We start from the raw sequence: 14385 nt of genomic DNA, 5'->3' as shown, positions 1-14385 counted from the left end.
CCAGCACCACTGCAGCCTGGGCCTCAGCTGGTGGAGAGAACTGGGCTCACCCACCGCCAAGGGAACTGCAAAAAGCGCACACGGCAGTCCTGGGCAGAGCCCCGGGCCAGGACGTCAGCCAGTTGCACAGCAGGGAGGGCACCTGCCCATCTCCACAGTCATCCTCCTCCTGGGCACCCTTACCAAAAGGCACTCCTCGAAACAAAATAAGGCCAGGCGCCATGGCTCATGCCTGTAATCCCAGCACTTTGGGAGGCCAAGGCGGGCAGATCACGAGGACAGGAGATCAAGTGATTCCACTTTTCTTCTCTAGGAAGTCTGGACATTCAGATCTAGTTGGTCTTTTATCATAGAACTTCTAGTGTGCCCGAGTCTTACATTGTGAAGATCCTTTTCTACAATATTACATGTAAGAGGATATAAACGATACTGGATGAGATCAGGCTGGATGAGAACTGATACTTGTAAACATACTTTTTAGACGAAATCTCTGATTGCCATTCACTTTCTATTTGAACTCGTAAAAATAAAACACATTGGCTGGAGGGTGGAAGTAGGAAGGAGATTTATGTCTTTTAATCGCATGTCACTGTTTCATATCGAGATAGAACGAACATATAGTATCCCTGGCTTTGGACCTACAGAAGGAAACACATTTTTCTACCTGCTGTATGCCAGCGGTTCCTGAACACCTGGAGGGCTTATTGCAGCCTGGATTGCTGGTCCCTACTCCAGAGTTTCTGATTCATGAGGTCTAGGGTGGGCCTGAGAATTTACATCTATAAGACATTCCCAGGTGCTCCTGGTTCAGAGACTCTATTTTTGAGAACCACTCTTATCTACTAACTGTAAATTGTAGAACTTTAGAAAAAAGCTTACTTTGGTCTGGGATAAGAAGCACACAGATAATGGAGCAAATCATGAACAAGTCAATCCTTGATCCCAGGTAGCAAGCACTACACAGTGACAGAACACAACTCTTGGTTTTCATGATTGCAAGTCATAGCCAAGAATCAAGTGAGAAATGCAGTTTCATTTTAAGGGCTTACAGAGGCCAGGTGATTCTAGAAAAATAGGATTTAGTGATTAAAGTCATGAGATTGGGAGTTATTTTTGTCCTTTTTCTCTCCTGCATCACTTAACATTTAGCCTTACTTTAGAGGGTCCTGTATTTGTTTTAAACTTGTAAAGAACTTTGAGTGCTTATTAAATGGAAAGTTTTCCACGTGTCTGTGTGTGTGTGTGTGTGTGTATGTATTTAGAAACAGACTCTTGTTCTGTAGCCCAGGCTGAAGTGTAGTTGCATGATTTTGGCTCACTGCAACCTCCGCCTCCCAGGTTCAAGGGATTCTCCTGCCTCAGCCTCCCAAGTAGCTGGGATTACAGACACCTGCCACCATGCCCAGCTAGTTTTGTATTTTTAATAGAGACAGGGTTTCATCATGTTAGCCAAGCTGGTCTTGAACTCCTGAACTCAGGTGACCCACCAACCCCAGCATCCCAAAGTGCTGGGATTACAGGCGTGAGCCACCACACCTGGCTCACAAGCTGTATGTTTTTAAAGATATTAGACATGTTTCTTGTTTTCTTTTTTGTTTTTTTTTTGCTTTGTATTTTTAGAAAACCAAAAAACCCTTAAGAATAATGTAGGAGAATAAGGAAAGTTTTTCCAAAAAAGAGAAATCATTGTGATTATTTATCTTAGTGGAATGTTGGATAATATAGTCTGCTTTATCAATCATCAAGCACACTATAAAATTTCCATTTTAATAGGATTTGTACCTCAATTGAGGTAATACAGTTTTAAAGTTTTTAAAGTGAAAGCCAGCCCCGCCCCTCTCCTGGAGTGGGCGGGGACAGAGGTTACATGGCGGCTTTCCTTGTGACATCACAGGTTCTTCATGACAGGCTGCTGTCTGGCCACGCCTCCTTTCCCTTGCATCTTTCTCATTGACCAATAGGTTTGAAGCATTAAGGCCACGCCCCTATTCTGCATTCTAGTGTGGCCCTGGTTACGCCTCCTCTGGCTCAGTCACACAGCTACCTGGTAGGTGACTGGAGGTGTATAGTTGTCCTCGCCTGGATTGTGCTGATGTGGCCCCAACCCCACTGCCCTACCCATCCCATGATGTCCGAAGAAACCCGACCCATCAAATTGGCCAAGGCCAAGGAAAAGGTAAAACGCACCAGGTTGTGGCACCACAACCCAGCCCCAGGCGCCCTCTGACAGTCAAGCTGCTGCCAGAGTCTCTGCCACTGCTGAGACACACCAGGCTGGGAACCCCCCAGTGCCTCTGGGCTCCCCACACCAAAATCTTGTGATACAGCCCAACCCCCTCGTGAGTCCTGCCCCTGCCCTCACCAGCCACCCCAGGGTGACTTTGAGCTCGTGACTCCCAGGGCTTCCCACGCCACAGTCCGCCCTTACCTCCTGCTACCCCAAACCCGACCTCCTTGGGCTCTTTGCGCTCACGTCTCCAAGGACCTTGGTGCCCTAGAACCTGCCCTCACCAGTTGCCCCATGGTCACTTTGGACAGGTGACTCCCGGGGCTCCCTGCTCCATACTCGGGCCTCACCTCCTGCCACCCAAAGCCTGACCTCCCTGGGCTCTTTGGGCTTCGATCTCCAAGGACCTGGGTCCCAACCCTGTGACCCCCTCCCCAATCTCTGGGAGCTTGGTCATTGCACTCATGTGTCCCCCCCACCACTCCACCGAGGAGTGGAATGTAGTGATGTCGCAGTCCCTCTAGGAACTGTCATTACTGCCACGAGACCGGTCTTTGGTCTTAGGACCCAGTCCCCTAAGTGTTCTTGCCCATTTCTGGTTCCTCTGGTTGTAGCACAGGTTTCCAGCTGGAAGGGGATTGGGGACTGTGGGACCTAGGAGAGAGAGGTTTCAGGCTGCCTTACTTCCTTAACACAGACGTTGACAGTGTGAAAAGCCTACACCTCCCCCATGAGCTCAACACATTGACAGTGTCTCTGGATGGCAACGGGAAAACGGGTTTAGTTTGATTTTCTCCCAGGCTTCTACTCTCCAGAGAGACTCGAACATTGTTTCTGAGTTCTCCACCTCAGATTTGAATTCTCCATTGTTCTGGGACCAGAGTGCCCCTCAGTCAGTGGTTGCTGGAGTGAGATCTGCCTATCTTCTGTGGAACAGATCTTGGGAAACTGAACTTGACAGCTTCACTCTTCCTCATCTCATCTCCACCTGGGGTACTTTGAGTGCCACAGGATAAATGTGGGGCATCTTTCTGAAGCATCAGTTTCCTTTGAGTCTCCTGAGACACAAAACATTAATGTACTTAGGGGTGACAGTCACAGGATTTATAAGAATATACAAGACTTCTCTCTGAAACGAGGGTTGGGTTGTCCTCTTTCTGTTAAATTCCCAGATTTCACAGAAAGGCTGCCTTCTGCCATGAAGATACATTAATATAAATTTTGAGAAGTACTGGTGCACTTCTTCACACTAACAGACGTGTGAGGGTGTATGACTCTAAACCACACAGTGTACAGTTCCTGCCTACCTGATATTTGCTTTTCTGCCTTTGCCTCTGGTTTTGGTCCCTGGCAGCTGCTGACTTGTGGCAAAATCCCAGAGCTCAGAGTCAGAAGACTGAGTTTCAGTTCCATTAGTGCCTTCTGTTCAGCCATGGTATCAATCCCTCTCAGTCACTAAGTGATTGTGACAACACTTCCTACAGTTGTTGGTGGCATTAAATCAGATGGTGCATAAGAGTATTTTGTAGAAACTGTAAAGCAGGATGTGACTATAGGAGCTTGTAGTTCTCATGAATATCACTGCTCTTCCTTTCCACAGTTGAGAGACTACCATCCCCAGGCCAACCCTAGTGTTGGTACAGGAGCAAGCGACACCAAAAAGAAGAACATAAATAATGGTGCTAACTCTGAGACAACCACTTCTGGAGGTTGCCACTCACCTGAGGATGTGAGTCTTGGCTGGCCAGGCTCCTGGGGACAGAGGGCCCAAGGGGTGGTGGAGGGTAATTGTTAAGATTGTGGAAGAACTCCCAGGCACTGCTTAAGAATTCTGGGTTTGAATCCTCTCCATCTGCTGGGGATATGATAGAGGGCAAATTCCTTGAGCTCTTTGGGCCTCTCTTCTCACATCTGTAAAATAGGAGTGGTTTGGTTTTACCTACATTGGTGAAGTTTTAATGAGATTTATCATTGTTGTTTTTATGTTAATCCCTAGTCCACGGCCTACTGTAAAGTCTCCTTCTCGGCTTGCGTTTCCTGAGGTAGAGTTAGAGAGTATCAGAGGTGTCTGTTAGCTCTGAGAGTCCGAGAGTTAAAGGCCCACTAGAATGGAAACCTCGGGACTGAGGGTTCCTGTCTGCCTTTTCCGTCCTATTCTCCCGCTGTTAAGAACCGTCTCTGGCCCGTATGTGCTCAGTCAATGTCTGTTGAATGAAGGCACCTTTCTAAATCACAGGCTGGCAGAAGGGTGGGCTTTTCTCACACTCCATCTCTGAAGGTTTCTGTGACTATCTTTTCGAGAGAATCTAGTTTCATACTTTGAGTTCTGTGGCTGTGGGCAGAAACCAACAAAGACCCAAGTCCTTTTTCTTTGGGACTTGAGGAGAGTTTACCAGTTCGTGTTCCCATTGGGTCTGAGAACTTTACCTTTAAAATCCATCCCTGGCCCCTGTCTACCGCTTCCTGGCCTGGGGAATAGACTCGAGGGGGCCACCCTCAGTCACCTTCCTTTGATTCTCCCCACAGAAACAGCAGAACCGAGCCCAGCTGGAAGAAGTGACGTGATTTCTTTGTTTGATCATGACATGACTGTTGGGTTTTAGAAGCACTCAGCAGTAGAGGCCCCAGTCTCGTCTCACCCACTCCCAGCCTGGGGAAGAAGGCTCACCCCCCAGATCCCACCCCGTCCCCACAGGGTTCCCGATAACCTGGTCCCATGGGTGGGCCTGTCCTGGGGCAGTGGTGCCGTTCTGGGGGCATGTCTCTTGCTGTGCCATCTCTGCTTCCCCCTAGTAAGAGCTCTGTCTTCCTCTTTCTATAGGAAAAGAAGGCAAGCCACCAACATCAGGATGCCCTAAGGAGGGAGCTAGAGGTGAGCGGAGGGTGTGAAGTTCCCTCCTGTCCTCTGGAGAAGGTTTCTTTGCTTCTCTTTCAGCACTTGCTTTTTTTTCCCCCAAAGGCCCAGGTTCATACCATACGAATCCTTACATGTGAGAAAACTGAGCTTCAGACGGCACTGTATTACAGCGAGCGTGCTGTCCAGCAGTTGCAAGGTGGGAATCTGGTACCCCATCATCCTTCAACCTGGCACTTTGACAGGCCTTTATGGGGAGTCCTTTGGGCCGCATCTGAATGTTTCTCATTCCAGGGGAGTGCAGGCATCTGGTCGGCCGCCTGCATGATTCATGGAATTTTGCAAGAGATTTGGAGTGGGATCTCTCTGCTGTTGCTACACAGAAGAAGAAGGCTGACAGGGTGAGTCCAACCACCTGCCCCGTCCCCTGGGAACCCGGCTTCACAGATGGAGGAGTGAGCCTAAAAGTCCCTTCTGCAGGATGGAGTGTCCTGCCCAAAAGACAGCATGGCCATTTCTTGCTGCTTTTGTGTGTGGTGGTTAGAGGATGACAGGGGCTGAGTCGGCTGCTGTGGGTGAGTTGGGGGGCGCCGTGGGGAGTGAGCACTGGACATAGAGCTCACAGGCCAAGTGCCCGCCCTGCCCATATTTGACTGTGGCCTTGGCCAAGTCCCAAGTGGCGGTTAGGATACTGGTACCATAAAGGTACAGAAGAGTAGCTTGAGTATGTTATTATTTGTGTTGAGAGAGGGAGCCTCTGTGTGTGTGTGTGTGTGTGTGTGTGTATTATGGGAATATACAATAAATATGTTTGTAAGGATCATAAACATCTCAGGAGAGAGGAACAGTGTTGGGGGGAGATGTTTCCCTTCTGTACTTTCTGAGTTTTGGACGATTCGAACGTATCATCCTTTCAAAATGTCAACAAATGATTAATTTCCTCCTTCTTATCTTTGCCCCTACCCCCAGTGAAAGAATGGGCTTAGAGAATCAGATATACCTGGGTGTTGAAATCCCAGCTCTACGTGATCTTAGGCAAGCACTTAACCCTTAATACCCCATGTTTTTCATCTATACGATAGAGGTAATAATGGTAACCGTCTCCTATGGAGGTTGTGAGGATGAAATGGGACTGTTAGCGCAGTGCCTGGTGAAGCAGTCAGTAAAGGTTCCAACAGTGGTAGTAGTAACAGTAAGAACATTAGCAATACCATCTGATGTCTCTGGGCCCCTGCTAGCCAGCTATGAATTCAGTCTCTTTCCCTGTCCCTTCCACCTTTACTGAGTTCTTTGAAAAACAAATGAGGCCTGGTGCTCTGGCTCATGCCTGTAATGCCAGCACTTTGGGAGGCCGAGGCTGGCGGATCACCTGAGGTTGCGAGTTCAAGACTAGACTGACGGACATGGAGAAACCCCATCTCTACTAAAAATACAAAGTTAGCTGGGTGTGGTGGCACATGCCTATAATCCCAGCTAATCGGGAGGCTGAGGCAGGAGAATTGCTTGAACCCGGGAGGCGGAGGTTGTGGTGAGCTGAGATTGCGCCATTGCACTCCAGTCAGGGCAACAAGAGTCAAACTCTGCCTGAAGAAAAAGAAAAAGTAAGAAAGAAAGAAACAAAACAAAACAAAAAAGAAAACCAAAGGAGACCCTGGGCTTGGAAGTGCCTTGAGAGCATGTCAGGTGTGACTGGGAGTGGGGAGTGGTGTGTGGACTGGTCACAGTGGCTGTTGTTCCTGGTCGGCCAGCCGCTCCTCTGCCTGCTCTATCCTGACTTCACCTTTCTCTATTTGCAGTACATCGAGGAGTTAACAAAGGAGAGGGATGCCCTGAGTCTGGAACTGTACAGGAACACGTAGGATGGGGGATCGTGGGATGGGAGGTCTTGGGGCTCTTAGCGTGGGGGGTGTGCTGGGAGGTGGGGGTACAGGTGAGCATGGTGAGAGGCTCATACAGGTTTTCATGTGTGCACAGGGAAGCTCTACTGCCGGCTGTGCCACTGACTCATGCGGTAGCCTCAGGCAACTCATGTCTTCTCTCTGGCCTGCCACCTGGGGCTTTTAATTCCTGGGGTCCCATCCAATGCCACGGTTCTGTGGTTGTGGGGTGAAAGTAGAGGGTTGATCACCAAAGCAGTCCTTTCTGTTCTTCGTTCATTCCTTTATCTACCGCCTCTGGTTGTAGCATAACCGATGATGAGCTGAAGGAGAAAAATGCCGAACTACAAGAAAAACTTCGACTTGTAGAATCTGAGAAGTCTGAGATCCAGCTCAATGTAAAGGAGCTAGAAAGGAAGCTGGAGAAAGCCAAGCTCCTGCTGCCACAGGCAAGCAGCTACAGCCCCGGGGGTTGTGGGATCCCTGTCCGGCTGGGACCATGGTCTAGGATCATGCAGGCTATGGGGAGGCTCCAGTCAAGAGCTGGAAAATTTGGGCCCTTGTTCTGGTCCCACCATAGAATCCTCTAGAGTGTGCTAAAAATGTACAAAGTGGGGCCCTGCCTGGCAAATCAGAATCTCAGAGTTAGGGCTTAAAAATATATATTTTAAAGGATCATGCGTGAAAACCATTGTTTTATAGATTACATTTATATGACTATCCCATGAGTCTGTTTCCTTCTGAGGTTCAAACCAACTTTCACTGTTCCAGCAGCAGCTGCAGGAGGACGCTGACCACCTGGGTAAGGAGCTGCAGAGTGTGTCCGCGAAGCTCCAAGCCCAGGTGGAAGAGAACGAGTTGTGGAACCGCTTGTACCAGCAACAGGAAGAGAAGATGTGGAGGCAGGAAGAGAAGATACAGGAGCAGGAGGAGAAGATACGGGAGCAGGAGGAGAAGAGGCAGGAGCAGGAGAAGGAGATGTGGAAGCAGGAGGAGAAGATAAAGGAGAAGGAGGAGAAGATACGGGAGCAGGAAGAGAAGAGGCGGGAGCAGAGGAGAAGAGATGTGGAGGCAGGAGGAGAAGATATGGAAGCAGGAGGAGAAGATACATGAGCAGGAGGAGAAGATACGGGAGCAGGAGGAGAAGAGGCAGGAGCAGGAGAAGGGGATGTGGAAGCAGGAGGAGAAGATAAAGGAGAAGGAGGAGAAGATACGGGAGCAGGAAGAGAAGAGGCGGGAGCAGGAGGAGAAGATGTGGAGGCAGGAGGAGAAGATATGGAAGCAGGAGGAGAAGATACATGAGCAGGAGGAGAAGATACGGGAGCAGGAGAAGAAGAGGCAAGAGCAGGAGGAGAAGATGTGGAGGCAGGAGAAGATGCATGAGCAGGAGGAGAAGATGCATGAGCAGGAGGAGAAGATGCATGAGCAGGAGGAGAAGATACGGGAGCAGGAGAAGAGGAGGCAGGAGCAGGAAGAGAAGATTTGGAGGCAAGAGGAGAAGATACGGGAGCAGGAGGAGAAGATGCATGATCAGGAGGAGAAGATAAGGGAGCAGGAGAAGAAGATGCACAAGCAGGAGGAGAAGATACCAGAGCAGAAGAAGAAGAGGCAAGAGCAGGAGAAGATGTGGAGGCAGGAGAAGAAGATACGGGAGCAGGAGGAGAAGATGCACAATCAGGAGGAGAAGATACAGGAGCAGGAGGAGAAGATGCATGAGCAGGAGGAGAAGATACGGGAGCAGGAGAAGAAGAGGCAGGAGCAGGAAGAGAAGATGTGGAGGCAGGAGGAGAAGATACGGGAGCAGGAGGAGAAGATGCACGAGCAGGAGGAGAAGATACGGGAGCAGGAGGAGATGATAAGGGAGCAGGAGGAGAAGATGCACAAGCAGGAGGAGAAGATACGGGAGCAGGAGAAGAAGAGGCAGGAGCAGGAAGAGAAGATGTGGAGGCAGGAGGAGAAGATACGGGAGCAGGAGGAGAAGATGCACGAGCAGGAGGAGAAGATACAAGAGCAGAAGAAGAAGATAGAAGAGCAGGAGAAGAAGAGGCAGGAGCAGGAGGAGAAGATTTGGAGGCAGGAGGAGAAGATGCATGAGCAGGAGGAGAAGACACAGGAGAAGGAGGAGAAGAGGCGGGAGCAGGAAGAGAAGATGTGGGAGCAGGCGGAGAAGATTTGGAGGCAGGAGGAGAAGATGCGTGAGCAGGAGGAGAAAATACAGGAGCAGGAACAGAAGATACAGGAGCAGGAGGAGAAGATACGGGAGCAGATGTGGAGGCAGGAGAAGAAGATACAGGAGCAGAAGGAGAATATGCACAATCAGGAGGAGAAGATACGGGAGCAGGAGGATAAGATGCACAAGCAGGAGAATATATGGGAGCAGGAGAAGAAGAGGCAGGAGCAGGAGGAGAAGATGCGGAGGCAGGAGGAGAAGCTACGGGAGCAGGAGGAGAACATATGGAGGCAGGAGGAGAAGATACGGGAGCAGAAGGAGATAATACGGGAGCAGGATGAGATGATGCGGGAGCAGGAGGAGAAGATGTGTGAGCAGGAGGAAAAGCTGGGGAAGAAGGAGGATATGCTGCGGGAGCAGGAGGAGAAGATGTGTGAGCAGGAGGAGATTCTGGGGGAGAAGGAGGATATGCTGCGGGAGCAGCAAGAAAAGCTGTGGGAGCAGGAGAAGAAGATGTGGGAGCAGGAGGAAAAGATGTGGAGGCAAGAGAAGAAGCTAGGGGAGCAGGAGGAGAAGATGTGGAGGCAGGAGGAGATGATGCGGGAGCAGGAGAAGAAGATGTGGGAGCAGGAAGAGATGATATGGGAGAAGGAGCAAAAGATACGTGAGCAGGAGGAGAAGATGCGGAGGCAGGAGGAGAAGATGCGGGAGAAGGAGGAGAAGATGCAGAGGCAGGAGGAGAAGATGCGGGAGCAGGAAACGAGGCTGTGGCAGCAGGAGGAGAAGATGCAGAAGCAGGAGGTGAGGCTGCAGGAGCTGGAGGAGAGGCTGGGGGAGCTGGGGCGGAAGGCCGAGCTCTGGGGGAGCAGGCGGAGGTGGTTGCAAACCCTGGAGATCATACAGAACGACCTCACCACAACTTAGCAGATGGTGGTTGGCTCCCTCTGCTTTTCCACCAGTCTGTGGCCTACAGCTTCAATGGTGGGAAGAAGGGTGTGAGATTTGAGGCTGGGGAGGGAGGCATGGGCCTCTAGGCAAGGGAGGCAGTCACTTAGGCCTGGAGGAAGGGGCCAGGGGCCAGGGGCCTGGGCAGATAACAGAGCCCCACTGTGCCCTTGCCACCCTGTTTATGGGCCCAGAATCTGGAAGCCAGCCACTGCCTACCCTGACGCCTATCCTGCAGGTGGAGCTGAAGAGCCAACAGGCTCAGAGTCTGCAGCAGCAGCGAGACCATTCCCTGGGTCCCCTGCAGCAGTACGTGGCCGCCTATCAGCAGCTGGCCTCTGAGAAGGAGGCTCTGCCCAGCTGCAGCAGCAGGAAGCTCAGGGCAAAGCGGTGGCCGAGGTGGCCCCCCAATAGTTGCAGGAGACCCAGTTGAGGAGGTTGATGAGGGTGAGGCCCCGAGGGGGATGACCTGGCAGCCTCCGTGCCTTCTCACTCTCTTTTCTGGCCCCTTAGGAGCACCTGGAAGCTGCCATCTACCGAGCACATGACAAGAAGGCAAAAACAATAAACATGTAAAACCCGGCAGCAAGGCCTGGAGAAGAGTCAGCTGCCATGTGACTGTTTAGAATATAGTCTGAGCCCAAACCTGAAAAAAAAAAAAAAAGAAAAGAAAAATTACTTATTTTAAATTGTGGCAAAATATTGGTCAGGCACAGTGGTTCATGCCTGTAATCCCAGCAATTTGGGAGACTGAGGTGAATGGACCACCTGAGGTCAGGAGTTCCAGACCAGCCTGGCCAATACAAAAATTAGCCGGGCAGGGTGGTGCATGCCTGTAATCCCAGCTACTTGGGAGGCTGAGGCAGGAGAATCGCTCGAACCTGGGAGGCAGAGGTTGCAGTGAGCTGACATCGTGCCACTGCACTCAAGCCTGGGTGACAGGGCGAGACTCTGTCTCAAAAAAAAAAAACAAAAAAACAAAAAAACAAAAAAAAAATAACAAAAAAAAACTTTCTTCCTTATCTTCCTTACATGTATGTTTCTATTGGTTTTTTTCTTGTATGTTTCTACTGGTTTTTTTCTTGTTCTTTCTCATTTAGTCTTGTCTTGTCTTATGGCATTGCTAGTAAACTTTTATCTGCCTCCAGAGAGTATTGACTTTGACTTTATGGCACACAATTGGAGTAAGCGCAGATCAACTTCATGTAGTTTGGGACTAAGCTGGTTCAAAGCAGGCTTTAGTTTTTGTGACGGCTGGTCTATTTTTTATTCATTTGGACTCCTAGGGGTGACCCTTCCAGGGTTCCCACCAAGGTCCCATCTCCTTACTGGGACCCAAATTCTCATGAGGTCATTTCAGTCCTGTGAGTGCCAAACATCCAGCCAGGCTCTCCAGCCTCTTAACCACCACTTCAGACTCAGTTTCTTAACCTCTTAGCCCTCTACTGTTCACCAATCACCAAATGTCGGAAAAGCACTACAGACTGTCAGGGTCACCTCCTAGGCCTGGTCACTCAAGTTCTGACTGAGGTCTCCAATTACCTTCAAACAGTTGTTTTTGGTGGTGGGGGCACATTTTTCTCCAGTTTCTCTAACTGCTTTTGTGGGGCGGCTAATCTATAACAAGCTACTCTGCCTTTAGTGAAAGTTGAGAACCTTCATCTGTCTGTTTTTTTTTTCTTTTGAGATGGAGTCTCGCTCTGTTGCCCAGGCTCCAGTACAGTGGCGTGATCTCTGCTCACTGTAACCTCCGCCTACTGGGTTCAAGCAATTCTCCTGCCTCAGCCTCCTGAGCAGCTGGGACTACAGGCCTGTGCCCCCATGCCTGGCTAATTTTTGTATTTTTAATAGAGACAGGATTCAACCATGTTTTCCAGGCTGCTCTCGAGCTCCTGACTCAGGTGATCTACCCGCCTCAGCCTCCCAAAGTGCTGGGATTACAGGCGTGAGCCACTGCGTCTGGCCCATCTGTCTTTTAAAAAATGTTTTTAATTTGAGGTACAATTTATCTTCAGTGAAATGCACAGATCTGGTATATATTTTGATGAATTTCAACAAATGCATTACCCATGTATCCCACCTCCTTTGAAGATATAGAACATTCCTATCATCCAGAAAGTTCTCCTATGCTTTAACCCTGTCCGGCACTCCCCCAGCAGCTGAAGAACCTGCTGTCGACATTGGTACAGGATTCTGGCCTCCCCAAAAGAGCTGCTTTGAGAAGCCTGCTTGCCTTACTCAGCACTAAGTCCCTGCCTGCTCTCTCAAGATTTCCATCTTTAAACTGGTTGTACCTATAACCCTCCCTGGTCAAGTCAGTAGATAAACAAACGATGAAAAAAAACACCCCTTCCTGGCCCAGCAGCCACAGCCTCATCTTTCCTGTATCCCCAACTATCAGAAATGTCACTCCCTCGCTGGTTCACCCTCACTAGGGTGGCAGCTGCACAGGCGCAGCTGGGCTGACCCGTTAAGCAAGAAGCCAATAGCTGGACAGTGACACTCAGACCCCAGCCTGGGAGAGCCTGGCTGAAAGCCCCCTTCTTTCTGGTCCGACTGTGGAGGGGCGGAGCATCCACAACTCTACTGCCCTCCGCATCCTTCAGCTGTGCTTTCTCCTGGGAGACGGAGCTGTTCATTCATTTGGACAAAGCCTTCTTGAGGGCTGTAGGTTTGACAGGCTGGGTGTGTGGGGGCCACTGTGCTAGAGAGAGAGGCTGGTGTGTCAGAAGGCAGCCACCTGGCCAGAGGAGGGTCAACCCCCTTGGTGACCTCCTTCCCCTGGCTGGACACAGCACCCTGCACTCTCCACATGTGACTGCTCCGCTCAGAGCGGCTTCCAGGGGAGGGGTTCTAACCCTGTGGGTGGGGACAATGTGTTAGTTTACAGTGGGCCATGGCTCCCTTTGACATCTCCAACTCCGAGGCAGTGGAGAGAAGATGAGAAATTCCCTGCACCTCCTCCCTCAGCACCCACCTCTGCACACATCCACATATGGAGACCCTGATGGTGGTCCCTGGGAGTGCCGCCACCTGCGTCTCCTTTCCATGCCTGCAGCAGCCATGCCCACTCTCCAGACCCTCACCCACCTGGCTCAGTAGAGGCTGCACTGCCCTGGGTCCTGCCCCTATACCTGGGCCTCTGTACCCATCAGTTCCCCCAGTCTGGTTCTTATTTCCTCCAACAAGTATGGAGCCGGTAAGGTCACCTGCTGAGCAAGCTGGGGGAGAGAGTAGGGTGGGGCTGGGAGGATGAGGAGAAGAAGCTTATGGTCATGCTGGAGACTCAGTGGACCAGAGTCTATGCAGGCCCATTGGCTGCCTAGCCATTGGTGATCCCGCTCCCACCCTCGTTTCTTCTTTAACAAAACCATGACCGCATTAAATATTGGAAACCTATAAACCCCATAGACCCTCCTCCAGCCTCCCCGCCATGTATTGGTGAGTCTAAGTCAACTCTAGTCATTTCATTCCTCTGGACACTGATTGCCTGGGGCTTGGGCATGAGCTGCCTCTTCACCTGAGCCTGAGCCACACGTGTCCTCTGCACCTACCAACTGATACACTGGGTCAGGGAGAGCTCCGTCTGGATGGAGATGAGCTGTGAGGAGCTGGTGGCCGAGCGGATCAGGTTGTTGTAACGGGTTTTGTTCAGAGGGTCATCCATCAGCTTCTGCTCGGCATGGGCCATTCGGCAGTCCCCTGGGTAAACACACAGACATGCTGGACCCTTGAGCAGCTGTCCCCCACTGCAGCTGACAGCTACAAAGTGGGAGCCGAGAGGGCCAGGGAGCACAGGCACCTCGAGGGCCGGCTCAAGCAGTGAAGGCGCTGGCGGGCCTGGCGCTCCCTGGGAACCTCAAATGACATTCATGACAGAGCTCAGTTACCTCCTCCCGTGGCACACCTCTTCCTCCTCCTCCTCCTCCCTCGATCAATGAATAGCATCCCACGCTCTACACATCTGATACAAAACTGGGTGTCTCTTCCAGACTCCTCCTTTGGTTCATTCAAGTGGCCACCAAGTCCTGTCTGTCCTCCCATCTCCACGGCTACAGCCATGTCCCTGCCTCCCCCGCCCTGTCCACCTTCTGTTCTCTCCACCCGCACTCTGTCCCCGCCATCCATGTGCCATACAGTGGCAGACTGGTCTTTCTACAGCACACTGGACTAGGGCCCTTCCCTGCCCACAGCTCTCAGAGCTGGAGGTGGAGTTGAAACTCACGGTTTGGCATTCAGAGCTCTTTCCCCCTCAGCACTGGCTTATCCAGAGCGCTCACAGTGTGGGGCAGGAGCCCCTGACTCAAATGTG

At 50.9% G+C, this 14385-nt stretch overlaps 1 protein-coding gene across 1 annotated transcript; it reads left to right on the top strand.

Moving 5' to 3' along the window:
• The first annotated feature begins 1895 nt into the window (after window positions 1–1895).
• On the top strand, window positions 1896–11109 carry LOC126957908 (golgin subfamily A member 6-like protein 22). The gene is made up of 10 exons (XM_050795848.1): window positions 1896–2176; window positions 3828–3956; window positions 5049–5099; window positions 5187–5280; window positions 5376–5482; window positions 6878–6936; window positions 7266–7407; window positions 7730–7881; window positions 8030–9929; window positions 10587–11109. Exons 1-10 carry the CDS (start codon window positions 2093–2095, stop codon window positions 10647–10649), a joined length of 2781 nt encoding a protein of 926 aa, XP_050651805.1. The 5' UTR covers window positions 1896–2092; the 3' UTR covers window positions 10650–11109.
• The last annotated feature ends 3276 nt before the right edge of the window (window positions 11110–14385 follow it).

The sequence above is a fragment of the Macaca thibetana genome, chromosome 7 (genome assembly GCF_024542745.1).
Source record: "Macaca thibetana thibetana isolate TM-01 chromosome 7, ASM2454274v1, whole genome shotgun sequence".
NCBI lineage: Eukaryota > Metazoa > Chordata > Mammalia > Primates > Cercopithecidae > Macaca > Macaca thibetana.
The sequence above is the reverse complement of the archived record's forward strand: the minus strand, read 5'-3'. Positions and strand labels throughout refer to the sequence as shown.

Excerpts from the sequence above, each read along its gene's own strand:
- LOC126957908 (XM_050795848.1), top strand. The coding sequence starts at position 2,093 with ATGTGGCCCCAACCCCACTGCCCTACCCATCCCATGATGTCCGAAGAA. Across the intron at positions 5,483-6,877 it reads AGAAGAAGAAGGCTGACAGG|TACATCGAGGAGTTAACAAA; the intron begins GTGAGTCCAACC and ends CTCTATTTGCAG. Across the intron at positions 7,408-7,729 it reads CCAAGCTCCTGCTGCCACAG|CAGCAGCTGCAGGAGGACGC; the intron begins GCAAGCAGCTAC and ends TCACTGTTCCAG.